General features: G+C 40.6%; 1 protein-coding gene and 1 long non-coding RNA gene across 5 annotated transcripts in view; one reads left to right on the top strand and one right to left on the bottom strand.

Annotated features, from left to right (window-relative positions):
* Positions 1 to 25,914, bottom strand: part of LOC149998146 (SKA complex subunit 2) — a 78,664-nt gene that overhangs the window by 34,464 nt on the left and 18,286 nt on the right. The window contains exons 4-5 of one of the 4 annotated variants that reach the window (XM_090291111.1): positions 22,734 to 22,787; positions 8,496 to 8,565 (exon numbers count right to left, since the gene is read on the bottom strand). The exons of 2 other annotated variants lie outside the window; for them this stretch is intronic. In XM_090291111.1, coding sequence (XP_090147237.1) covers positions 8,496 to 8,565; positions 22,734 to 22,787 — 124 coding nt within the window. The remainder of the gene's footprint in view (positions 1 to 8,495; positions 8,566 to 22,733; positions 22,788 to 25,914) is intronic. One more of the 4 variants, XM_090291112.1, reaches the window with a different exon arrangement.
* On the top strand, positions 11,189 to 13,696 carry LOC149998148 (uncharacterized). Its single transcript, XR_016514156.1, has 3 exons — positions 11,189 to 11,236; positions 13,229 to 13,283; positions 13,365 to 13,696. It is a non-coding gene; the product is annotated as an uncharacterized LOC149998148 (long non-coding RNA).

Genomic DNA, 25,914 nt, shown 5'->3' with positions numbered 1-25,914 from the left:
CTGTTCTGCCAGCCACTGGTGCCAACTCACCAGCACCACACAGTGTCCTTTCCGCCCCGGCTCCACCCCTCCTACCCATCTGGATGAATATGGCTCCTTTAAATCATTGGTTGTCAGACTTCCATGCAGTTCGATTTTCTCACAGTTCTGGGTGTTTTTTGTTTTGAGGATAGTTGTGATATTTCTTATGCTCGTGCAAGGGGCTGCTGAAGCATGTCTGCCTATACCTGCAACTTGACCTGAAGTCCTTTCTCTGGTTCCTTAAGATGGAAGCTGCAGAAGCTGAGTATTGCTTTAGCAACATCCCACATATTGACATCTCATGTTTTCTGTTTCAGTCAGTTCAAAATAGTTTCTAATTTCCCTTATGAATTTTTTCTTTGACCCATAGGGTTATTCAGAAGCATGTTTTTTAGTTGTCAAAACTGTGAACTTTTTTTTTTATAGATCTGTTAATTTCTGATTTACTTTCACTGTTGTTAGAGAACGTATATTGAATAACTAAAACCCTTTTTGAATTATTGAAACTGACTTTATAGCCAGTAAATTCTGGTAATAGGCCAGAATATGGTCTATTTTGGCAAATCTTATGCGTCCACTTGAAAAAAGTGTACATCCTGCTGATTTGGGGAGGAGTGTCTTCTACACATCATGTACGTGGATAGTGTTCTTCTAGTCTTCTATATCCTTGTTGATTTTCTATCTACTTGCTCTATCAATCACTGAAAGAAAATGTTAAAGTATCCAATTATAATTGTGGATTTGTTTGTTTCTCCTAGTCATTCTCACTTTCCTTCATCTATGTTTAAACTCTGTTATCAGGTGTATAAGTTTCTAGGTAACGTCTTCATTATTTGACATATTTATTTTGATGAAATATAGCCTCCTTCATCCCTGGTAATATGCTTTGACATTGACTTTGTCTTATGGAAATATCTCCACTCCAGCTTTCTTTTGGTTAGTGTTAGCATAGTATATTTTCTATCCTTTTAACCTATGTGTATCTTTCTATTGAAGTTGGTTCTTGTAGACACATAAAGATGGCTTTTGCCTTTTTTATCTAGTGTGACAACTGTATTAGACCATTTCCAATTAATGTAATGATTGATGCAATTACATTTAAATCTACTGTCTTGCTATTTGTTTTTTATTTGTCCCATCTGTTTGCCTGTTGCTGTTGTTTTCTTTTCATTTGTGCTTTTGGATTGAATACATTTGAGTATTTTATTTTCTTTGTGGGCTACAAAGCTATAGCTCAGATTTTGTTATTTTAGTGATTGCTTTATGGTTTATAGTATGCATCTTTACCTTATCACAACCTATCTTCCAATGATATTTTGTAGTTTCATCAATGGTATAAGAACCTTGCAATAGTGTACTTCCATTTGTCCCTCCTGGCCTTTGTGCTGTTGTTTTCAATACATTTTACTTTTACTTACATTATAAACACTACACTATATTTTGTGTTTAAATAATCAATTATCTGTAAAGATATTTAAATAATGAGAAAAACTTACATATTAACCTAAGTCACTTCCAATTCAAGTGTCCTTCAGAATTTGTAATAATCTGTATTTCCATCTGGTAACATTTTTCTTTTGCTGAAAACGACCTCCTTTAACATTTCTTACAGTGCAAATCTACTAGTGGAGAATTCTTTCAGCTTTTGGATGTCTGAGAGTATTTTGCTTTTGTTTTTGAAAGGTCATGGGTAGAGATTTCTAGCTTGATAGTTGTTGGGTCCCCTTCCCCACTTCACTATCTCAAATATTTTTTTTGCACTGGGAGTTTTGGCTTACATTATTGCCAACAAAAAAATCTACTGTAATTTTTATCTTTGTTCCTCTTATATAGTGGTTTTATTTTCCCCCTTGGACTGATTTTAATATTTTCTCTTTATTGTTGGTTTTGAGCAAATTGATTATGATGTGCTTCAGTATAGTTTTGGGCATAATTCTTGTGCATGGACTTCACTGGCCTTCTTGGATCTGTGAGTGTTCAGTATTCACCAACAGGAACGATTTGGGGCTATTTATGCAGATTTTTATGTCTCCCCCCTTTCATGGACTCTAAGCACACATACATTAGGCCACCTGAAGTTGTTGCCCAGCTCCCTGTGGCTCTGTTCATCTTTGTTGTTGGTTGTTTCTCTTGGCGTTCCATTTTGTATAGTTTGTATTGCTACATTTTAAAGTCACCGGTCTTTTCTTCTTCTGCACTGTCTAATACGCCAGTAATCCTACCCAGTGTCTTTTTCTTGTTCTTTTTGGTTTTTATATTTATGTAGGTATTTATTGCATCTTTCCTCCATTACCATTTATCCCCCCTCCAGTGTCTTTTTCAGTTAGACACTGTAGTTTTTAATCTCCAGCTTCTTGGAGCAGGCACTATTCCTAACAGTGGGTGATATCCAGTTATTCTTCTCTCTGATCCTTTCATGTGGTTCTTTTCCTGGGCTCAAACCACTCTTCACACACAGGCACCATCCAGTACTTTGTTGAATACTCAAGAGATCTCTCTGCATATCCCCAGAGTGCTTGTCTGTGTACTTCTTTTCTTTCCTAGTATTCTGCTTTGTGCATTCCAGTCACCTTGGTTTCCCCAACTCTCATATCCATTCCTTAGGGAGTTAACCAGTCTCTGTGGGTTTTTTTTCTTCCTTACATCATGACCTGGAAGCTCAGAGCAGTAAGTTAGAACAATGCATCAGAGGGCTTCCTTAATTTGTTTCCTATCTCTTGGGAGTCACTGTCCTTCATTACCTGAATTTCAACTTCTTGAGAACTGTTGTTACATATATTTTGTCTGGTTTTTAAATTGTTTTAGGCAGGAGGTCAAATTGATCCCAACTTGGTCTAAAGTCAGTTATATTCTCCCCCCTGCCTCAATAATATTTTTTAAGTCTGTTTTGTTTTGATCCAGAATCTAATCAAAGATCAGGTATCACATGTCTTGTCTTCGTTTCCTTTAATCTAAAACATTTATCTACCCTTTTTATTTTCTGTCTCTTATGACACTGGCATTTTTGATGTGTCTAAGATGGTTGTCTTATGAATTGTCCCATAGTCTGGATTTGTCTGTTTGCTCATGATCAGATTCAAAGTAAAATATTTTGGAAGGAATACTACGTAAGTGATGTATCCTTTCTACCTCATCATTTTAAGTGGCCTATAATGCTAAATTTGATCTTTTGGTGAACATGGTATTTTCCAGATCCCTCCATTGTAAAGTTATTTTTTCCTTGGTAATTAATAAATAATCTGTTGAATGATGCTTTAAGATCAGTGGACATTCTCCTCTCAACTTTTTACCCAATTGTGCATCAGTAATAATTTGTGTCTGATCGATTACTACATTGGTGGTTACAAAGTGACACTCTTTTTCTAATTTTATTATTCCTACTACATTTATTAGCTGGAATTATTCTATAAATAATAGTTTACCTATTTTCTTTTTGAGTATTATTGTGAACTCATGGGCTCTTCTTTAAATTAATTATGTTATACCTTATTATCATTATTCTTTTGAATGTTCATATTGCCCAGATTTGCCCAATGCAGTCTGCTACTATTTAACCACATAATGTTTTTCTTTATGCCCAGAGTAACTTCTAATACATTTACCACTCACAATTAGGGATTTATAAGTTAGGGACTTATCCAGAGCCTTCTTAGAAGATTTCCCCCTCCTAGTGCACTCTCCACCCAAAGTGAGACTTCTGGGTTGGGAGAAGGAGATACATCTGAATTATAACTACAGATCAGAGTGTCACCTGATTCTAGTGCCTATCACCTTTAGTCTGCCATTCTTACTCTTCTGTCCTCCCCTCTATTTATTGACAATATTCAAGAGAGCAAATGGCTGCCCTGGCTGGTGTGGCTCAGTGAGTTGGAGAGGTTTCCTGTAAACCGAAGGGTCGCGGGTTCCATTTCCAGCCAGCCTAGGGTTTCGCTGAGGGTCCCGGTTAGTTTCTCTCTCACATAGATGTTTCTCTCCCCCTCTCTCTCCCTCCCTTCCCTTCTCTCTAAAATCAATAAGCACGTTCCCCAGTGAGGATTACCAAAAGAATAATCGATGGCCAGCTGATGCCCCCCAAACTGTTCAGGTGGGAAGCCCCCATAACGCTTCTTCGCACAGCCCTCTGGTAGCCTCTGCCCACCTCTTCTACCTGCTCAAATAGCTTTTCTGCCAATAATTTAATTTTCTGCCTTTCCCTTTATAGGATCCTCCCCCGTAATTTGGCCTGCTGCCTCTGCAAATTCAGTGAGAACATTGAGAGGGTCAGCCAGAGAGTGAAATTACACTGCCCCGCTGACTGTCTGACACACACAACTTGTGGTGAGTCTGAATTGCCCAATGGTAAATTCTTTCTTTTTTATTTTATTTGTTTTAATTTTTAATCGATGATGATAAGTTGTTTTCCTTTGGAAATACCTTTCGAAGGTTCGTTGTTGTTGCTGTTTTTCTTTTGTTCTTTCTTTTTTAAAATTGTTGTTCTATTACAGTTGTCCCAGTGATGGTAAGTTTTTAAACAAATAAGGTCACCGTGTTATTTTTATTCATTCATCCAGAGTTTAACTCCCTATATTTCTGAGAATCGCTTCCTTGCTAAAAGTTGGATGAAGGAAAAAGAGAAAGGAAGGGGGCAGGGGATTAACAGCAATGAGCACACAGTGCGTGCGGTGCTCAGTTGGCGCTTTCCGTCCAAATGAGAACCTGTTGGTCAGTGGCACAGCCTGTAAACTGGCTCTGGATGCATTGGGCCTCATTTGTCCTTTGCCTCGTTGGACAGGTAGAGCTATATTTTTATTCTGTTTGTTTTGCAATTTTATAAAAAGAGTACGAGTGATCGTATTTTATGAAAATTCTATTTGGGATCTGAATTTCTGGTTTTATTATCAGAAGCTACTGACAAATCCTTCTAATGGGTGGGAGGCCTCTTGTATTCTTAGAGTGTCCAACTCTGAACTTGCTCTGAAGCTCACGGTTTTCTATCCACCAAACACTTGGGTGCTTTTAAGTATTTTTCTACAAATTAGGCTTATTTGCACCATCTGATAACTTCCAAAATGTGCTTTCATGCCCAAATAGTGTGAATGTGGGTCTCTGGCAGGGATCTGGGGCACATCATAAATAATAACACTGTGCTACTTATATTAAGAGAGTGTGGCTCATTTTTCAAAAACAAATTTTTGGCCCATTATATTACTCTCTTCTACCCCAAAGGTGGGCAGAGCAGGCATTTTAATCTCCTTTAACAGGAGAGTAAAAACAAGATTAGAGAGTGTTAAGTGCTGTCACCTAGTACTCAGATCTCTGGCTTTCCTTTTGGGGCTCCACAAGCTCCCCACTTTGGGACCCTCAACTCCTTCTCTGACCCTCAGCTTCAACAGCAATACTTTCATTATTCTGGAATGGAAACCCAGTTGCACAATGATACACTTGACCTTCATGCAGTCAGAAGCTTTGGATGGTTCCCCAAGTAAAGCTGAAAATGTAAGAAAAGACATGAAAGGAAAGGAGAGTAGGCATCTGACAACAGTTGCCTTTTCCCTTCTGTATATTAGAACCCCAAAGTATTATTCCATAGATGTGTTGAACATTCCACAATGGCACACAACCTGCCAAGTCTCTTAACCCACCTACATTCCAGATGCCTGCCTAAATTTAAGTACAGAGCAAGAGTGGACATAGAGTTCTTTTTCTGTATAGAGCCTTTTGTTCTGGGGGCAGGGATGTGTAGAAGCAATGACCGAAGTAATGCTTTGGTGGGTAAGTGGAGAAGGGCATGTCCAGATGAAGACCTGTTAGCCGTGGGTTTTAATCACGCTCACCTGTGATGGAAGCAAGAACACGAGCACACGAAGAGGTGGAGAGAGGACGCCTCATGCTCCCTCTGCATCTGAGCAGGACAGGGTGGGAACCATGAACGTGAGGAATCGCAGTAGATCTGCAGAGAGTGTAACTGAGTGGGGTCTTCCAGCCTTGGTTTTTCTTCAGTACCTGGCAACTGGCCCCCGGGGATTAAGGGACTAACCCTAAATATAGTTACTCTATTTCACGCTGTGGAATGTTCTGAGTCAATAACGCCCTTTAAAAACATAGCTTTTCTCCTTTTGTTGTGTTGTCAATCAGGTTTAAGTTGGGGTTTATTTTTCTCCTCTCTCAACAACATTCCGATATTTGCTGATTCCCAACTTATTTGACTGGCATGTAGGGCTTTGGACTGACAAAAAGCTGTCCCATGAGTCCTTCATGATCAAAAATGGTCTCTTCTTTTTTGACAGATGAACCACATTTAAAAAATCCGAAAGGCTCCTTCATGAGCGCGTTGCGAGAACATAAGAATGCGGGCAGTGAGCTGACAATTCAGCCAGAGGAGGTCTCCTTAGGCCAAAAAAAGAAGAAATTGTCAGCCATTCTGGGTAAGCAGCTAGACTTTAATGATAACAGTGATGTCATTAGTGCACTACAGTACAGACTGCCTTATTTCTCGGAGATTAAAAAGCAGGTATAGAATCAATGTTATTACCATTCATTAAACTTCCTTTTTAAAATGTACAAGATGGAGGTATGCCCCTGAGTCGTTTGAAAAACAATAGAGGGACCCTTCTTAAACCTAAATTTTACAATTCAAGTTACAAAAATAAATGGAGGAAACTATTTTTTGGAACAGATTTATTAACAGACTTGCTCACTGAGCCAGAAGAAGAAGAGGTCTCCAAGCCAGAGGACATGAACAAATGGGCAAATGAAAAGACAGGAGCCCAGGGTGAAGAGGAAGAGGAGGAGCCACATGAGGTAAGGGCAGCTCCTGAGGCACAAGGCCTGGACAGCGAGTCAGTTAGGACGTGCCATGAAAGCACTGAGGTAGGAAGACCAGAGGCACCCAGACTGCCTCTTGTCTTAGCCATGTGACTTTGGCCAAGGCCCAAGACAGTGATCTTCTACTTTGCTCATTTAGACAGTGGTGCCACTGTTCCTGGGGTAGACACCAAGAGGACCTAACACACAAGATAAATAAATTGCACAAGAAAATGCTAATACTAAGATTGCATAACACATTAGATACGGTATGCTCTTTAAGAACCTATATGAGAGGGAACCCCCCAAAACCCAGAATTGTCTTCTGGAGGGCGGGCCCCTTGTAGTACAGGTTTCCTCCACTAGGGGAGTATTCTAGGAACCCATCTGTAAGAGTGTACCAGCTGGTTTTGTTGTGAGAGGGTGTGTTAGGCATCAGTGAATTTTTTTTGGAAGACTCTTTCAACATATTTGATGGGTAATTTACAAGTGCGCCTGCGCACACCTTGCTGAGTGTTCAGCTGTTCTGGACAAAAACCGCATGACCCCCACACCCCACCCTCCCTATTCACCCAGTCTTGCCCTGAGTGACTTTTTGTGTTTCCCTGGATGAAAAATTCCTCAAGGGGATTTGTTTTGCCAATGTGGAATCAGTGAAACAAAGAAACAGCAGAAGCACTAAATGGCATCAAAATTGACAAGTTCAAAAACTGTTTTGAGCAGTGGAAAAAAACGTCTCAATAGGTGTATTGCATCAAATAGAGAGTACTGTAAAGGGGACTGAAGTTTAAGCATGTAAGGATAAACACACAATATTTTATAAATATATTCTGTGGGTTTTTGGGTCTCTCCTCATAAGCCATTCACCTGAAAGAGTGGGATTTTAGAGTAGTAGTTAAGAATAGTTAGCTATTCTTTAGCACAGGCTTAAGAATAGTTAACTTTTATCTTTTCCATCTCTTTGGTTTGTTTTTTAAAATTATTGCTTGTTTTTCTCTTTTAAGGTCATCAGAAATGTGCCAAGATATGGCTATAAGGAGATACTCCTATTAGCCTCTCCTGTTATCGTAGTGGCGACAGGTTTAACTGCAATCTTCTGTCTCATTATGATAAGACAACGGTTCATTCAGCTTCCCAGAATACATTCTGTCTTTAGAATAGAGTCAGAACCCACAAACTGAAAATCAAAGCCACTTTCCCACCTACTCCTCCCTGATATTTTTCTTTAGTCATGAATGCTGATATGCTTTATTATTTTATTACACATTATATTCCAAAGATTTTTAAAGGAAGCCCACTCCCAGAGATTGTGTGGAACTGAAATCAAGATAACAAGCCACTGTACTATTTTGAGAACTTACAATAGGCCAGAGTTGACATGACAGCAAAATTTCTTCAACTCAAAATGGATGATGTTGATTTGATGTATTACCAATTACTCTCTTTCTACCATTGATTTCTTGTTGGCTGAACTGAGGAGAGATTTAGACTCTCCACCCTCATAAAGTTATGTCACCCTGGTCAAAAGGACATGGCTAAAAGACAAAAGTGTGATCTTGTCAATTGACTAGATTTACTTAGCGGATTTCTTCTCCAGTGTGTAAAAAGCATGGCGTAAATAGGTTCAGTTAAAACATTGCAAACTAAATCCTGCATCAGGCCTCTCTAAAGCCTGTCGTATTTATACTCACCTCTTCCTGGAGCTTGCCTGTGTGCCTTTTCTTCAATTACACAATGGCTTGTTTTCCCAACAGGCAGGAGCTAATATTAAAAGTGATCTAATTAGCTGACAATCTTGACTACCCTACTAATCCAACCTAATACCTTGTTTACATTTTCAATGGTCATGGCAGCCCCCCACCATAACCTAGCCACACCATGCCCATTTCTACTTTTGTTCGTGCCTTTGCTCATCTAAAACTCCCTTACTTTGCTCTGCCTGTGCTGCAAGTCCTGTGAATCTCTCAAAAGCCAGCTCAAATTCCTATTTCAGCCCTGCTAGTCCTCCTTCTTCTGTGAGATTTATCATCCTTTCAGGGCGTGGGCAGTAGTGAGGCATTCCCCTCCCACGAGAACTTAAAAATATGGTAAGTAAGTTTTTAAAAGGCAGCTCCCTAAGAGAGAAATACCAAGGTCAACACATCATGGAGCAGAGCAGAGATGTGTATGGACCAAATGGCCTCCTGGTCTACCAGACTTGAGAAATACCTGGCTGGATGTGTAACTGCTAAAGAAAACATGTCTATTTGCAGGAGGGTTGGTCAGCAGTAAAAGCAGAGAACAGGTGAGGGAGAGTCCGACATGGGCATTGCCCATCCTAGCAGTGCCTAAGAGTAGAGATGGCACCTCAGGCAGCAGACGTGGAGAGTCCAGCCCACTAGCCAGGCTGTGCCTGTTGGGGAGATGCATGGATCCAGCTAATACAGTCTTTTCCTTTAAACACGGGATTCAGCTGATTCCTATTGTTCTAATTCTGTTCTCACCAAGTAGCCTTCTGACTGTGCTTCTGTGTGCCATGTGGCCTAGCTCCACAGAGTGTATTTCCCTGATCGTGTAGACACAGGTGTTGTCTGTGGAACAGATGTAATTCTCACTCTCAGGCCGTAATCTTGGCCTTCTGATTTTTTATTAGCACTGCAGTATTGACAAGGTGAGACTACCCCGATCGGAAGAAGTGAGCCCTCTCTTGGTGAAGAGTCTGACTTCTGAGCCTAGGAGCTGGGGACTAGCATGTGGGCAGCTTGCCAAGGCCTCTGGGAAGAAGTCATTGGCCAGTGCCCAGACAATACCCTCTCCCTCTCTAGTGGGCACATGGCCTTTGCTTTTTTGGATTTTCTATAAACTCCTATAATGCATTTAATTTCTATGGAGTTTAATCTCGCATTTGTGTTTATTTATGTGGTTTCATTATTTCCTCTCCCCAGTTAGATGATAAGCTTTTTGAGGATGGTTTGCCTGACTCTTCTGTCTCCTTAAAGACAACAACACTGAGAAATATTTGAAATTTTGAAATTCAATGAAAACCACTGAAAGTATGAAGATATTTAATATCAAAGGACTTCCATAAATCAACAGGGAGAAAACAAACAAACAAGGGGAGAAGAGGGCAAGGGCTGTGCGGAGCAGGATGTGTATTGATCATCTGTCACCCTCTCTGCCGATCATCTCCTGGCTTATGGGGTATGGGTTTTGTTAGCGAGGCCTTTGTTACCTCATGGCATGAAAGTGGTCTCTGATATTTTCTTTTAGTCCTTTTTATAGTATTTCTTTTATTCATAATTTAAAAAAGAAATCTGTCTAGTATTGGTTTTGTTTGTAGTGTGGTTGACTGTTTTCCCCCTACGTGAAGATTTAATTGTTTTAAAATCTTTTATTGAATGACTCATTCTTTCTTTCCTGATCTAAAAAGCTCTCTTTGGACTCTAGTCTGTTGATCTAGTTATCTTTTTTTGTACCAGTGACAGTATCACCATGTAATTCCAATTTCTTTATAACATATAAGCTGCTGCTTTTTTATCTTCTTCTTCATACATTTTGTAGGCTATTCCTGCATATTTTCTCTACCAAATACCAGCTGGCCAGGTTTTGTTTAAAAACTCTCTTGGAATTTGAATAGATTGCATTACATCGGTAGGTTCATTTGAAGGGAACTGACATCTTCACAACACCTAAGAACATGGTATCTTCACGTCGTGTATTCTTCCTAATGTCCTTCAGAAGAGTTTTAATGTTTTGATCACGTAGGTCTTACGCATTTTTTGTTAAGTCTGTTTCTAGGTACTTGATGCATTTTTATTGATATTGCAAGTGGGATCTTTCTTTCATTTTTTAATTAGTCTTTTGTGGTACGTGGGACAACTCTTGAGGTTTGCGTATTAATCATTTGATTTTGGATTCACTTACTGAATTGTCATTTTACTTGACATTAAAATTCTAGTCGATGCTCTTGCACTTTTAGGTTTGGCATCATCTCCTATGCACATGCGTTTTGTCTCTTTCCAATACTTCACTTTTCTTATTAAATTGATTAGGACCTCCTCAACAATGATGAATAGTAACAGTAATAACAGGCATCCTACTCTTGTTCTTGAACTTAAAACAAAGCTGCTGCATTGTTTCCGGTAGATACTTTTATTTTCTTTTTCTACTTCTAAGAGCTTTTATTAGGGACTAACTGCTGAACGTTATCCAAAGCAGCCAATGAAACACATTGCCAGCTCCCTGCAAGATCCTAACTTAGGGAGTATGGAAGAAGAGTCAAAGGGTATTCAACAAATTCCTGTCCTCAAGAAAGTTATCACCTTACCTAGAAGGGAACAAATAAAGATTTAGAGATAGTGGTCATTGTGATGAATAATTGTGATGTTGCTTTCTTCCTAAAACAGTTCCATGCCGCAAGAACACCTGTGGGCAATAATGGAGGAAAGCCAAGGTAAATATTAGTCTGACAGTTTTTAAAGTAGGATTTTACGACTAGAGGAGCTTCTTCCTGGAGGTGGCCTGAAGTGACCTCTGAAAATGGTGCGCTACTCATTTGACCCAGAAAACCCCACAAAATCATGCAAATCAAGAGTTTTAAATATTCATGTTCACTTTGAGAACACTTGGGAAACAGCCAGGCCAAAAGGGTATGCATATCTGAAAAGCCACCAAGCAGCTAAAGGATGTCACTTTGCAGAAGCAATGTGTGCCATTCTGTCCTTACAATGGTGGAGTTGGTAGGAGTGCCCAGGCCAAAGACTGGGGCTGGGTGCAGGTTGGTGCCCCCAAAAGAGTGCTGCGTTTTTGCTGCACATGCTTAAAACTGCAGAGAGCAGTGCTGAACTTAAGGGTTGGGGTGCAGACTCTCTGGGCATTGAGCACATCCAGGTGAGCAAAGCTCCCAAGATGCAGCGCAGAGTTTACGGCGCTCATGGTGGATTAACGCCCACAAGGGCTCTCAGGCCTGCCACACTGAGATGCTCCTCCCTGAAAAAGAGCAGATTGGTCCTGAACCAGAAGAAGAAGATGCATAGAAAAGAAAAGAAAAGAAAAGTCCCATAAGGAACTGAAGCAAGAAAAACTTGAAAGTAAATTTATCATAAAATAAATGCTTAGAAAAGTTAAAAAAAAGAAAAAGAAAAGAAAGAACTAGAGGAGAACTTAGAACTCTACCTCAGTCTCATTTTACAGTGAGGAAACCGCTAAGTTTGGAAAGAACACTTGTTAACTCTGATGCTTTGCCTGGACTTTGCAAAATGAGCTCCGTAGCCAAAGCTGATAGAGAGTGTGACTAGCACAGGTGCATCTGCTGCCACTGGTCCTTTAAGGAAACAGGGAGCAAAGGGGGAGGTCTTGGTTGTACTTGTTCCTGCTGGTGGTGGAGCTCTGGGGAAGGGACAGGGAAAGCCACGTGGCCTTAGGGTAAAGGCTCTGGTCTCCTTCAAGGCTGACAGAATGTAGACTATATGAGTCCTTCCTGTAAGGTGGCAGGAAAATTTCCCTTCCCCTCCTCCTGGTTTTCAGGCCCCTACTCTCTCTATTCCCTTTATCCCAACTTCATAGAGTTTTAACTGGGCAAGACCTTACGCAGTAGTTTGTCTTTTCTTTTTTTTTTTTTTAATAATAAGGAAACAGAGAGGAGGAAGGGAAATATCTTGCTCCATGGCCACATTGCTAGTGTCAGAAAGAAGATGGTGCCTTTCCAGCTGGGGGTCTCTCCATTGATTACCCCGTGCTTGGACTGTGAGCTACACTTTATGTCAGAACTCAGTACACACGTACCACACAGACATAAGTCGTTTCTAAAACAGACTCATTATGCACTCTGATTTTTTTCTATTCTGTTTCAGTCAAAAAGAATACTTTGTAGTCTAGTGCTGGTTGTGACTTGTAAACTGATTTCACAACTCACTCAGCGGTGACAGCCTGCAGTACGGAAGTCAGCAAGCTAGCTAACTTAGCTAACTGCTATTTGGACTCAGGCATTTAGTTGTGTGATTTAACTTATAGGATAAAGCAGCTAGAAAGTTAAAAGCACCTTCTTACCCTCACCCCCACCCCCAGCAAAGGGTGTATGTGGGACTAAGTCTAAATGGGACAGATGTGAAATGCTTCTGGAGAGAGCAAACTGCTTCTGCCCAGTGTGGCTGTGCAGTTTTTCCCCAATGCACTTCAGGGCGCTTGGCCAAGGGCCAGGAAAGTGCTTCAGGCTGAAAATCCCACCTGTACTCCATGCCAGACCACCCACAGAGGTCACCCCAGAGACATGGCAGGGACATTTTAAACAGACACAGAGAACCCCTGGAAGCCCAGTGTGCAAAGAATCATTTCCAAGGTCCCAGGTCTACAGTGACTTTGCCTCTGAGTATGGACCCAGTTACCCATTTAATCCTAATAAGGCGAGGGACAAATCACTAATTGTTGGTATGCGTTTTCCTCCAAGGGGCTTTCTCTCGCGACTCCTGAATAAGGACCGACCGGTGGAAAGCCAGATGGAGGTAAATTTCAGGAGGATCAAGCACTGTGGCGGGAAAAAGTGGGGGACAGGCAGGATTCATGTTTCCCTCTCTGTTTTCTAGGAGGGCGGTTTCTGGAGCTGGCGGCGGGGTGCACATGGCCCTTTGAAAAAAGAAGAGGCACAGCATCTGCAAAACATGGGTTCCTCTGATGAGGAGGAGCCTTCAGACATGTAAATAACTGGGAGTTATTTAGAATTCCTGTCTAAAAGGGGGAAATAATGAATAGTTTCATTGTTCCTTTCAAGAGTAAAAGCTTTGACCTTCTTTTTCTCTCCCCAGAACAAAGGAGGGAGTCTCCTCTAAAACCCTGGAATCAGTAGTAACAGAAAGTGACACCTGATCCTCCTGCTGAGTGAACCAGGTTACTAATAAATTGTTTTTCTCTACTGAAATGTGTACGTTTGTAACCACCACTAGCCATGAGGGAAAGAATTAAAATGTAAATAGGTAAATATATATACACACAAATAGCACGAGCCATAAGCAAGAAAAACAAGGCTGAAGCAGGACTCCCGGGGTAGCCAGCACTTCCTCAAGCAGCAGTGTGGTCAAACAAGGGTGAAAAGGGACTCCTCTCCCCCATGTTCCCCAATATAGTCTGTCCCCGAGAACTGGAAGATACATCATCATCCAGGGGTGTGGGTTATTAAGTCAAATAACAATTTATCCTGGTGCTCTGGCCCCTGGCTCACCAAGCGCCAGTTATGTACAACATACTTGACCCCCATTGTGGCCCCCCATCATCAGGTCTTAGGGCTGTCAGAATATTTGGATCCCTGAGCATGCCTTTATGGTGAGGCCTGTCTTCTCCCCTGAGATCTTAAACTTGCACAAACCTGTGCCCTGTCTTGGTGTAACGGGTTCTCCATCCTTACAAGCTAGTAGAAAGTTCACAGTTAAGGGAAGAAAGTCATTTCAGATTAAGACTCTAATTAGATAGAAGTCATTAAGAAAATAAGTAATTTAGTAATGTCAGCTAAATTAATAAAAGCTTATATTCATCTTTCAGTCAAAGGTTGAGTATACAATAGCAAGCTAACATAAAAAATTGAGGAATCCCTAAGGCTCGGCCCCTTACAATGTAACCTAAGACACAGGCAAACACACACAGGAGACTTCCAGCCAAGATGGAGGCCTAGAGTGACACGCTCCATCTCTCTCCACAACTAAGAAGGAATACAACTACCACAAAACCAGAAATAACCAGAAGTTCCAGAAAATAAATGGAAGTCCAACGTAGGAAGTTATAAAGAAGTGGTGCTCATCCAGAAGGGTAGGAGGTGTGAAGCTGGGGTGGAGAGGTCAAACTGTGCTGGTGGTGGCAGCAACGGCGATGATGGTGGGACGGTGGTAAGCATAGACACCTGTATTTAAGGGGAGGCGAGAAGCACCTGGAGAGCACCCCTAGCTGTAGACCAGACCTATCAGCCACTGTTAATATAAGAGAATGGTTTGCGTGACATCAGTGTAACCTGACAGCCAAGGAGAGTGGACTGGAATACATATGCGTGAACTGGAATGCACATGCATGAACAATGGTGACCTCACTGCACTAGTCAGTGGGGGTGGTAGAAGCCACTGAGTGAGCACACCTACTGTTGAACGGCCGTCACTTTCACAATGACTGAGCAAGTAGAGCAACGAATCTGCATCAAATATTGCATTAAGCTTGAACATTCCTCCTGGAAACTCTCTGGATGCTTCAGAAGGCCACAGCTAAGGGTGACTGGTGACTGGCAGCAACTCCCGGCTTTTCCCAAAGCTAAAATCACCTTTGAAAGGGAAGAGATTTCAGACTGTAGATGATATTCAGGAAAATACGATGGGGCAGCTGGTGGTAACTGGGAGAACTGTGTGAGGTCCCCAGGTGTCTACTTTGAAGGACACCTAGGCTTGTCTTATGTACAATGTTATTTGTATCTTGCATCTTCCTCAATGAATGTCTCTATTTTTCATATTACATGGCTGGATACCTTCTGGACAGACCTTGTATCCAACTTTCAGCATCAAGTCTGTGTACCTGCTTAGACAGTCCTTTCTTCCCTCCATATGTTGTCACTTGGGAATGTCCATTGGTTATACCCATAAAACTTCCCTGCCTATCCCAAGCTGGTGACCTTTCCCTTCTCTGTATATATGTGGCATTTTTACCTTGTATTCTAGAATCTCACTTAATCAAAAAATAAATATGGCAATTTTAATACTTTGGGAAAAACAATGTTTCTCCCAAACCAAAACCAAAGGTAAGAACCACTGAACAATATTAATGCACAATATTAAAAAAATAATCCTTATGGCATTTCCTCCACATTTGACTAAATAATCAATTTCTCTCCATCAAATGGAAGAATCACAAGCTTCAGATAGTATTCAGACCTCAGTCTGAATCCTAACCACACGACACCAGACAAGTGACTTAGCTCAAGTCTCCTTGATTATACACCATGACCAAGTGGAATTTATTCCTGGAATTCACTGACAGTTCAACATACAAAAATCATTCAGTGGAACATAGCACATAATAAAATGAAAGGAAAAAGACATCTGAGCATCTCAATTGATACAGAAAAGACACATGACTAAATCCAGTATCCTTTCATGATAAAAAAACACTCAAGAAAAATAGAAGGAAACGTTCTCAACTTAATAAGCCCTTATTTTAAAAACCCACAGTAAACATCATATTCAATGGTTACAGACTGAAAACTTTTCCCTAAGACTAGGGAAAAGACAAGGATACCTGCTTTCAACACTTCTAATCAATATAATACTAAAATTTCAGCCAGAGCAATTAAGCAAGTAAATAAAAGTATACAAAATAGAAAAGAAGTAAAAATCATTTGTTTGTGATGACATGATCTTCTATGTAGACAACCCTATTTCACAAGAAACTGTTAAAACTAATAAATTCACCAAAGTTGCAGGATATAGAAATCAACAAATAAAAAACACTTGCATTTCCACACACTAGCAAAGAAGACTACAAAGAGGAAATTAAGTAAACAATACATTTACAATAGCATCAAAAAGAGGAAAACACATGGGAATAAATTTAGCCAAGACTGAAATATTTATAGGTGGAAAATTACAAAATACTGCTGAAAGAAAATTAAGAAATTAAAGAAGTCCTAAATAAATGAAAAGACACCCCATATTCATGGATTTAAAAATTAATATTGTTACGATGACAATACTACCCAAAGCAATCTACAGAATCAATGCAATTCCTATCAAAATCCCAATGGTGCTTTTTACAGAAGTAAAAAAACCTATTCTGAAATTCAAACAGAATCTCAATGGACCCCAAATAGCCAAAACTACGTTGAATTTCCTGATTTCAATTTACAGCAAAGCTACAGTAATCATCAGTTTGGTGCTCAGATAAGGACAGAAATAGAAAGCAATAGAGAGTCCACAAATAAATGCAAAGGAACAAATATTACATGATTGGATTTCTATGAGGTACTTACTAGTCCAATTCATAGAGACAGGAAAAATAGTAGGTACCAGGGGTTGGGAGAGAAGGTAATAGATAGAAGTAATAAAAGTGGACATCCTTATCTTTTTCCTGATCTTAGGGGGAAAGTTGAGGTACCACTACATACCTATGAGAATGGCTAAAAATCAAGACTGAAAAAAACAAGTGTTGGAATTAATGTGGAAGAACTGGAACTATTATAAACTGCTGGTGAGAATGTAAAATGATACAACTATTTTAGAAGACAGTCTGACAATTTGTTAAACAGTTAAACATACATCTACCATAAGATCTAGACATTCCACTCCTAATTATTTACCCAAAAGAAATGCAAACTTAAGTCCATTCAAAGACTGGTATATAAATGTTCATAGTAGTTTTCTATGTAAATGCCAAAAACTAAAAGCAACCCATGTATCCATCAGCAAGTGGGTGTGTAAAGTATGGTAACTATAGTTAATAATATTATACTGCAGATTTGTAAATTGCTAAGAGAACAGATCTCAAAGGTCCTCATCACAAGAAAAAAAAATTGACTATATATGCTGACAGATGTTACCTAGATTTAGTATAGTCATCTTGCAACATATACATATACCAAATCTAAAAATGTGTTGTACATCTGAAACCAATGTGATGTTTTATATGTCAATTATACCTCATATAAAACAAAAACAGGTGAATGGATAAACAGATTATGGCATATGCACACAGCACAATGCTACTACGGACCAATAAAAAGGAATACTGTTGGACACACATGATGCAGATAAATATCAAAATAATTTTGCTGAGTATAAGACAAACAAAAAGGATATGTAAGAGTACACATTCTAAGATTCCATTTGTATAAAATTCCAGAAAATCCAAACTCATCTATAGTGGCAGAAAGCAGTTAGAGGTTCCCTGGGAACAAGACAAGCAGGAGGAGGCATTACCAAAAGGCACGAAGAAACTTTGGAGGAATGCAATCTCAACTGTAGTGATGGTTTCTCAGGTATATACATTTGTCAAAACTTATCAGACCATATACTTTAAACATGTGCAATTTATTGTCAATTATACCTAATTTTAAAAAGGCTGCAAAATTAAAAACAAAAGGAAGTCAATAAATATAGGCAAACATAAAAATGCTACTTGTGTTGAAAATCAAGAAGTCAAAAAAAAAAAACCAACCCGAAAACTAAGAACAATGAGAACTGCAGGGACAAAAAAGAGGGCGGGGATATAAACACAAATAAAAGGAAACTGGTAATAAGAGAGAATCACTAAGTGTAGTTAGATAATTAAAGGAGACCTGGCCTGAAAACAGACAATGTTCCCACCTTTTGAGGGTGTGTGTGTGTGTGTACGTGCCTGGGCACACCAGAGTCATGGGTAGAGCACTGGAATGGGAGTCCAATCCTGGTCTGTCACCAACTACTCGGTGACTTTGGACATGTTTATTCACGGGTCTGGGCATGAGTATCTGTCCTTTCACAGACAGTTAAATTTCCATAGTCAAGTGAACAGAGATGGGATGAAAGAAGGGAAGGCATCAAAATGAATATTACAATTTGGTTGGGTGGAGAGTTCAGCTTCTCAAGGACTTTGCTCCTGTCATTATCCCCCCGTCTCTCCAGCATCATTAATTATTCTGTTTACTGGTTCAGTCAAAGCAAGATATAAAACTTCTCCAAAAATGGGGGAAAATGTTGACTCTCAACACCCCCTTCAAACCACAGCCTTATTGCTCCCCTTTACTTATTACGAAGTTCTGAGCTCTTCATACTTGCTGTCTCACTCCTCCCGCTCTCTGGCAGCAAGTTTCTGTTCCCCCTAAAACTACACATCAAGGTCACCACCAATGACCCACACATTCTCAGGTCCAACGGTCAATTCCCAGCCCAGAACCATATGGCACAGCTACCTTACTCCTCTTCAAACATGTTTCTCACTTGAATTCTGTGGCTCCTTCTTGTCATCCTTTGCTGAATCTGCCTCCTCCTCTGACCTCTAAATGTGAGCAACCCACAGTTTGGACCTAAAAATATCTTCCTACAAGGAGGTAACCTGGTGAGCTCAACCAACCCCCTGGCTTTAAATACTATCTATATGCTAACAATTCAATCTCTCCAAAAGTCCCCTTCCACACTCCAGAGTCATATTTCCAACTGTCAAAATCTCCCATTAGATGTATAATGAACACTTCAAACTTCATATATTTAAAGTTACTTTTTTCTATTTCTTGATTTTAGAGAAAGAGAAGAAGGGGGAGAGACAGACAGACAGACAGACAGACATCGATTTGTTGTTCTCCTCATTTACACATTTGTTGGTTGCTTCTTGTATGTGCCCTAACCAGGGACCAAACTCACATCCTTGGCAAATCGGCACAATGCTCTAAACGACTGAATACCTGGCCAGGGCATAAACTCCATATATTTAAAAACAAAACTTTTACATCTAGAGCCTACCCAAATCTGCTCATCCCCAAGTTTTTTCTACCTCAGAATGGAATACCGTTTATACCATCCAGATGCTTTACACTTCCTCACATATCATCTGCAAGCTCTACCTTCAAAATACATCCAGGACGGTCCTACTTTCATGACCTCTACTATTACCATTCTAGTCTAACCCACCCTTCACCTTTCACTGATAAAGCATATCCTAAAGGATTGCCTCACTTCCTCTCCCAACTGCTGACAGTCCACTTTCCACACAGGGACCAGAGTGGCAGTTTCTAAAAATTTACATTATATCACTCAGAAAATTTCAATGACTGCCATCACACTTAAAATAAACTCCAAGGTCTTTACCAAGGCCCTTCACAACATCTCGAAACTCATCTCCTCTTCTACTCTTCCTCTGTCCATTTTGCTCCAGCTACACTGGCTTCTTTGTTATTTCTCAACACACTAAGCATACTTCTTTCTCAAGGCCTCTGCCCCTTCTAATTTCTCTGCCTGGGATTTTCTCCCCCTAGATATTCACAACACTCCCATATTTCATTCTGGTCTCTGCTCAAATGTCAACTCCTCAAAGGGACCTTCCCCCACAACCCTATCCACAACAGCCACCAGCCTGCCTCTGCCCTCCTCAGTGTCCCTGCTCTAAACCCTTACTCAGTTTCAATTTTCTTAATAGCACTTATTGGTATCTAACATATATCTACTCACTTGTCTGTCTATATCCCAACAACTGAGTCAACTCCTTGGGAAGTCAATGCCTAACTTCAAGTAGGCATGCAATTAATATTTGATGAATAAACAAATGAAGAGTACCTTCAAGAATCAAGACAGCTCTAGAAAGAAACATTAGAACCATTTTATCCAAATGATCTGACCACAAGGGTAATATTCTTGGACTTTATCCTTCAGGCAATAAATCTCACAGGCATGGAAGGGAAAACATGACATCACTGGAAAACATCAACATGGCAGCGGGATACAAAACAGACTAGAGATAAGAAAAGATTAAAGACAGAGATATCAATTAGAAGATAACTATAATAACCTGAGCACAAGGTAATAATGTCTGTATTTCTCTGTTAGGATGGTAATGATAGGAAGAGAAAGGACAGACAGGAGAGACACTTGGAGATGACTGACAGGACTTAAAAACCATCAGTGTAAGAGATGTCAAGGTTGACAGGCAAAATAGAATAAAAAGAAAGAAGTCAAAAAAGTCAATTTGAGAAAAGAACAGGACAAATTTGATCTGGAAGAAAGTTGAAGATGCTTGGAAGGACAATCAGAGGACATTTATAGGTCAATGCTGAAGGAATAAATTTGGGAGCCCTGCTCACAGAAATGAAACTTAAACCTGCAACAGTAAATCAAGTGTCTTAAAGTAGATAAAATTTTCCCAGAAACCTCAGAGTACAGCATGCCAGCAGCAATATTTAAGAAATATATGCCTCGCCCTGGCAGGAGTGCTCAGGGGGTTGAGCGCTGGACTGCAAATAAAAGGTCACCTGTTTAATTCCCAGTCAGGGCACATGCCTGGGTTGCCAGAGAAGTCCCCACTTGGGGGCCTGTGAGAGGCGGCCAATCGATTCTGTCGCACAGATATTTCTCTCCCTTTCTCCCTCCCTTCCCTTCTCTCTAAAAAGTAAAATAAATAAAATCTTAAAAAAAAGAAAATATATGCCTATAAGGAACAGGAAGAGGTAACAATGAAGAAATAAAGAATCACTGAGTTATAAGGTAATAACCAGAGGTCGTATGTCTACTGCGCCTTCATCACAAGGACTGAGTCCATATCCAGATTCTATCACTTAATTAACTACAGTAGGAGAGGCCAATGACTTGATTTATCTAGTTTCAGTTTCACCATTTATCAACATAAACAAATTCCTGGCAAGGTAGCTCAGTTGGTTACAGCGTCATCCAGATACAGCAAGGTTGGGGGTTCGATTCCCAGTCATGTCACATACAAGTATCAACCAACAAGGCCCTGGCCAGGTAGCACAGTTCGTTGCAGTACTGTTCAGGTACACCAAGGTTGCAGTTGAGTCTGCAGTCAGAGAACATCCAAGAAAACAACCAATGGCCCTGGCTGCTGTGGCTCAGTTGGTTGGATCGTCATCCCATACAATGGGATGGGTTACATACCTAGGTCGCAAGTTCAATCCCCGGGTGGGGAGCCTACAAGAGGGAAGCAATCGATGTTTCTCTCTCTCTCTGCCTTCCTCTTTCTCAAAGCAATGAAAAAATGTCCTCTGGTGAGGAAAGAAAGGAGGAAAGGAGGAAAGGAGACAGGAATAAGTAAGAAGAACAACAAATCGAAAATTCTTTCTCTGAAATCAATAAAAATTTTTAAAATGAAGATGTATGTGCATTAGTTGCTATTTTAACAACAATGTAACACTTTACAAGAAAATAGTATTTTACAGTTTCTAAATTAGTTTTAGCTTATCTCATCTAATGCCACAACCACCCTGTGAAGATCTTGTTATCCACCTCCTATAGCTGAGGAAACAAGGCTAAGAAAGATTGAGTCTCAGTTTATGAGTGGGAGAACTAGCATGGTATATAACCTAGGTCTTCTGCACATGGTATAGTGGCAAAGAACACAGGCTCTCAAGCCAGACTTCTTGGGTTCAACTCCAGCTCCACCATTTGCTAGCTGTGACTGGAAGCAAATGATTTATATATTAGAGATATTACTCTTCACAAAGGGATATTTATCTTCCTTAGACAGAAATAAGAAACCACAGAGAAATTCTGAGGTGAAGAGCATGTGAGATGCTTTGGTTTTTTTCAAGAAAGAAAATAATCTACTAAGAGTAATGTGGGCAGGGCAGTTTTCAACTGTGGTCTGCAAATGTGTTATTGAATCCCCATACACAACCGAAACAAGTTCCTACCTGGTAAGCCTCCTTGTAAATTTGTTTGAGGAGTTTATCTACATTCAATTATTAAAGTCACTGGATTATAGTCATCACTAAGGTCTCTTATAACTATAAGATGATATGATTTTATTCTTTACTTTTTTTTTTTTTTTTTTTTGGTCTTACCCACCAAACAAGTTTGAACTTTCCCTCCTCTGGGTCTCTCAGTATTTTGTTAGTGCCTCTCTATGACAGTACACATTCTTCAATATAAACACAAAGTCCATTGGTTTAATACTGGTTAAATGTGCAGTGATTTAATAATACAAATATATGAAAATTACATGGAGCTTTGGTTTCCAGACATTTCATGGCAGCTATCACTTGATGATTATTCATCTCTGCAGTACTAAGCAATATACATTGATGGTCTTCCTATTAAAGAACATTCATATAGACATTTTTTAAGAGGACACAAAATTTAAAATAAGAAAAAATACAGGGGGAAAGAATGAAACAACTGTAATAGAAACACAATTTTTAAAATGTTAAAAAAATACAGAAAACGATTAATTTTTACAATATCTTACGTAAACTAAATGCATGTAAAAAAAAAAAAAAAAAAAAAACTTACCCCGATACAGCTGAAACAACAAAGCTTGGAACAACGAGGACACAGGCGGGCATCCTGCAATTTCTCCATACAAATGAAACGTCGGAAAACCTCAGCAATGCTCTGAAAGTAATAAAAGATGTAAAGTCCACCAGATTAGGTTACTGAATCAAGAGTAAAAAGCATGCTTAAAATAATTCACTTGATAAAATTTTACTTTTAACTTTATTCCATATCAGGACTTGGTCAGTCCAAGGTCCAGGGTACCTGAGTACATCTAAGCTTCACAATGGTTCTATTTTAAGGAAAGGCTATGACATGCAAACAGACAGACTTATGCACAAATATTTTCATGGAAGCATTAATTAGAATGGCAAGAATCTGACTAACCCAAGCGTCCAAATATTAATTAAACTGTCACAGTTAATTTACAGTCACTGCAAATATTTCAGGAAACGATATGGGAGGAGGGGGAGCCTATGTTTAACAGTAAGAAAAAAAGGAACAAATGGACTTTTTACTTTTCTGCAATTTCCCCAAGGGGAACGAATTATTTTTATAATATTGTAAAAGTTTTTAGAAGATGTATGTTCTAATAGCAGTGTACTCTGGTCAAGAAACAAACGAATTCAGAATCCAGAAATCCGAATTTCTGCCCTGATGCTGTAACCAAGTAACTAATTTACCTGAGCCTGAGATTCTGTCCCTGCTGAGATTTTTGGTGGCAGCACAACCAATGTTTAGGGAAGAAAAAAAGATCACGTAAATAGAAGAAACTTCTTATCTTTGCAAGAAGTCTCATGTGAACCAATTTAGGAAGTAACTAACAAGAAAAGATATAATTAAATGTAAGTTATTACATATTTTAAGTTTATTATTGCGGTACTCACATTTATTTTTACTCCATTCTAGAAGAATGGAACTCTCCTAAAACCAAGGTAAAGTTATCAAACCTTTATAATATCTTCACACAAAGTATTAAGAAGAAAATTACTGGAGTCTAATCATGACTCTGCTGGGCCAGAAAGAATCTGTGAGGTGCAGATGCTGGGGGGGCAGGGAGGCGTGGACAACTAGTTTCAAGTGGGGTGCCCAGTGACATCGTTGCCCTTACTAAGAAGCAAAAATTTATTTAGTATTTGGAAGATTCAAAATTAGACATTATACAATTATGTCCAATAACCAATCCTTTTAAAAAAATGTTCCTAGCCTTTACGTAAATACACACAACATTTTAAATCACAGCTTACAAATGTCATATAAAAAGAATAGAGCTGTTCTGGCACACAACAGCCAAATTGAGACAGTAAGAGTATACCTTCATTCACAGGAAGGACAAAAGTCTACAAAATGCACCGCTGGGAGGAATGATTATCCATTTGGAGGGAGATTTGGGTCGCGCAGGAACTCGCAAGAACTGGTTGCGAGTGGAAGGGCACGTCCACCTAATGAATTTGCAGTTTTGCTGTGAGGAGGATGTAGTTTGCAGAAACCCTGCGGGGACTGCGCACCCGTGCAGAGACCACCTGACTGCGGGAACGTTCCGAGCACAGACACCAGAGGGCTGCGGAACAAGCACCACGTCCTTCGCACCTGGCCAGCCCTCACCACAGCCAGAGCAGCAGAGTAGGGTGCCGGGCCAGAGAACTAGGACCAGGCGCCCTGACTAAAAAGCCCTCCCCGAGTGACAGGGGCAGACTAATCACCAACCTTCTCAAAGCCCCTCACCTCCACGCTCTGTTCATCCATTGCCTCTGACTCTTGCCGGGGCTTGGTGACCCACGGAGTCCGCGGTCAGACCTAGTAAGTGCCAGCCCGAGGTCGCCACTTCAAATTGCCGCGGAGAACAACCCGGTGTCCACGTCAGGAGGTTCCAACGACCGCCCCACCTGCGCTCCCCATCGCTTCTCCACCAGCTACCCCCACTTCGCCATTTTTATCCGCGTGCCCGCCCTAGGACGCAGTGGGAGGGCAAGTGTTGGCCGCAGCTCCTTCCTCCGGGTTCAACCGCCCGCTGGGTACCAGGAGGCAGCCTTGGCCCAAGTGACGCATACTGGGGGGCGCGCCCTACGGAAATGCTGCAGAAGCCCAGACGCGCTGGTCCCCAGCTAAGAATGCGCTGCAGGGAATTCACAAACACCAACGGTAACCAGGGCAGCTGGAAGCGCAGGACGCAGTGTTAGGGGAGCACCACGGAGAGGCTGCACCTAGTTCCTGCGGTGCGGGGGCGCACACGAGATTTGGCGGTTCGCTTCTGCAGTTGCGTACCCTCCACTCCGGAAAACGCAGGGAGCAGGGAGCGGAGAGCGTGGCCAGGATAGGGGCGGAGCCTCACCGCTCTCAAACTTGCCGGCCAGAGACCGCAGCTCCCAGGAATGCCAGTGCGAAACGCAAACTCCAGAGCCACATCCCTAGGACTCGGTCTCCATGATTCTAGAGGCTTGGGCCCCACCAAATCCGCGTTTTTAACAACCGTTCTAGGTGATTTTGGCAGATGGTTTATGATCCTCCCTTTGCAAAACCGTGGTGCAAAGGTTTCCTAGCTAGTCGTTTTTTCTCTGAAAGCCCAGTCTCAGGTTTTTAAGACTTCCGAAGCTCAAGACTGCGAAAACTAGAGCGGTGGCGTTTCTTCATTCGGGGGTACCTGAACGGGACCATAAATTGTGCAGATCTAAGTGCCACACCACAGCCTGCATTTCTTGCCGCTTGAGATGCGCTGTTGCCATGAAACTATACGAAGTGCAAATGGGTATCAACTGCATCGAGCTTTCCTATAGTGGCGGCTGCTTTCTACAATTTTCTGGTATAGGACATGCTTAAATATTGCAGGAATTGAAGGTATGAGACGAAGGACTTGCATCAGATTCTTAATCCGAATTTAATTTTTTTCTTTCTGGTTTGTTTGCAAACAACTATTACACTTCACCCAACCTAGAAGTGCACATGTAGAGAATCAACAATAACCTATAAAATTCTTGAGTATCAAAGCGTTTGGACCTTTTTTTTTAAAAAAAAAAAAAAAGATTTTATTCATTTTCAGAGAGGGGAAGGGAAGGGATAAAGAGGGAGACAAACAGCCAAAGGCTGCCTCTTGCACGCCCTCAACGGGGGACCTGGCCCACAACCCAGGTATGTACCCTGACCAGAAACTGAACCAGAGAACTTGTTGTTTGCAGGATGATGCGTAACCCACCAAGCCATA

Source organism: Furipterus horrens, unplaced genomic scaffold (assembly GCF_987537825.1).
Source record: "Furipterus horrens unplaced genomic scaffold, mFurHor1.1.pri manual_scaffold_11, whole genome shotgun sequence".
NCBI classification, from domain to species: domain Eukaryota; kingdom Metazoa; phylum Chordata; class Mammalia; order Chiroptera; family Furipteridae; genus Furipterus; species Furipterus horrens.
The sequence above is the reverse complement of the archived record's forward strand: the minus strand, read 5'-3'. Positions and strand labels throughout refer to the sequence as shown.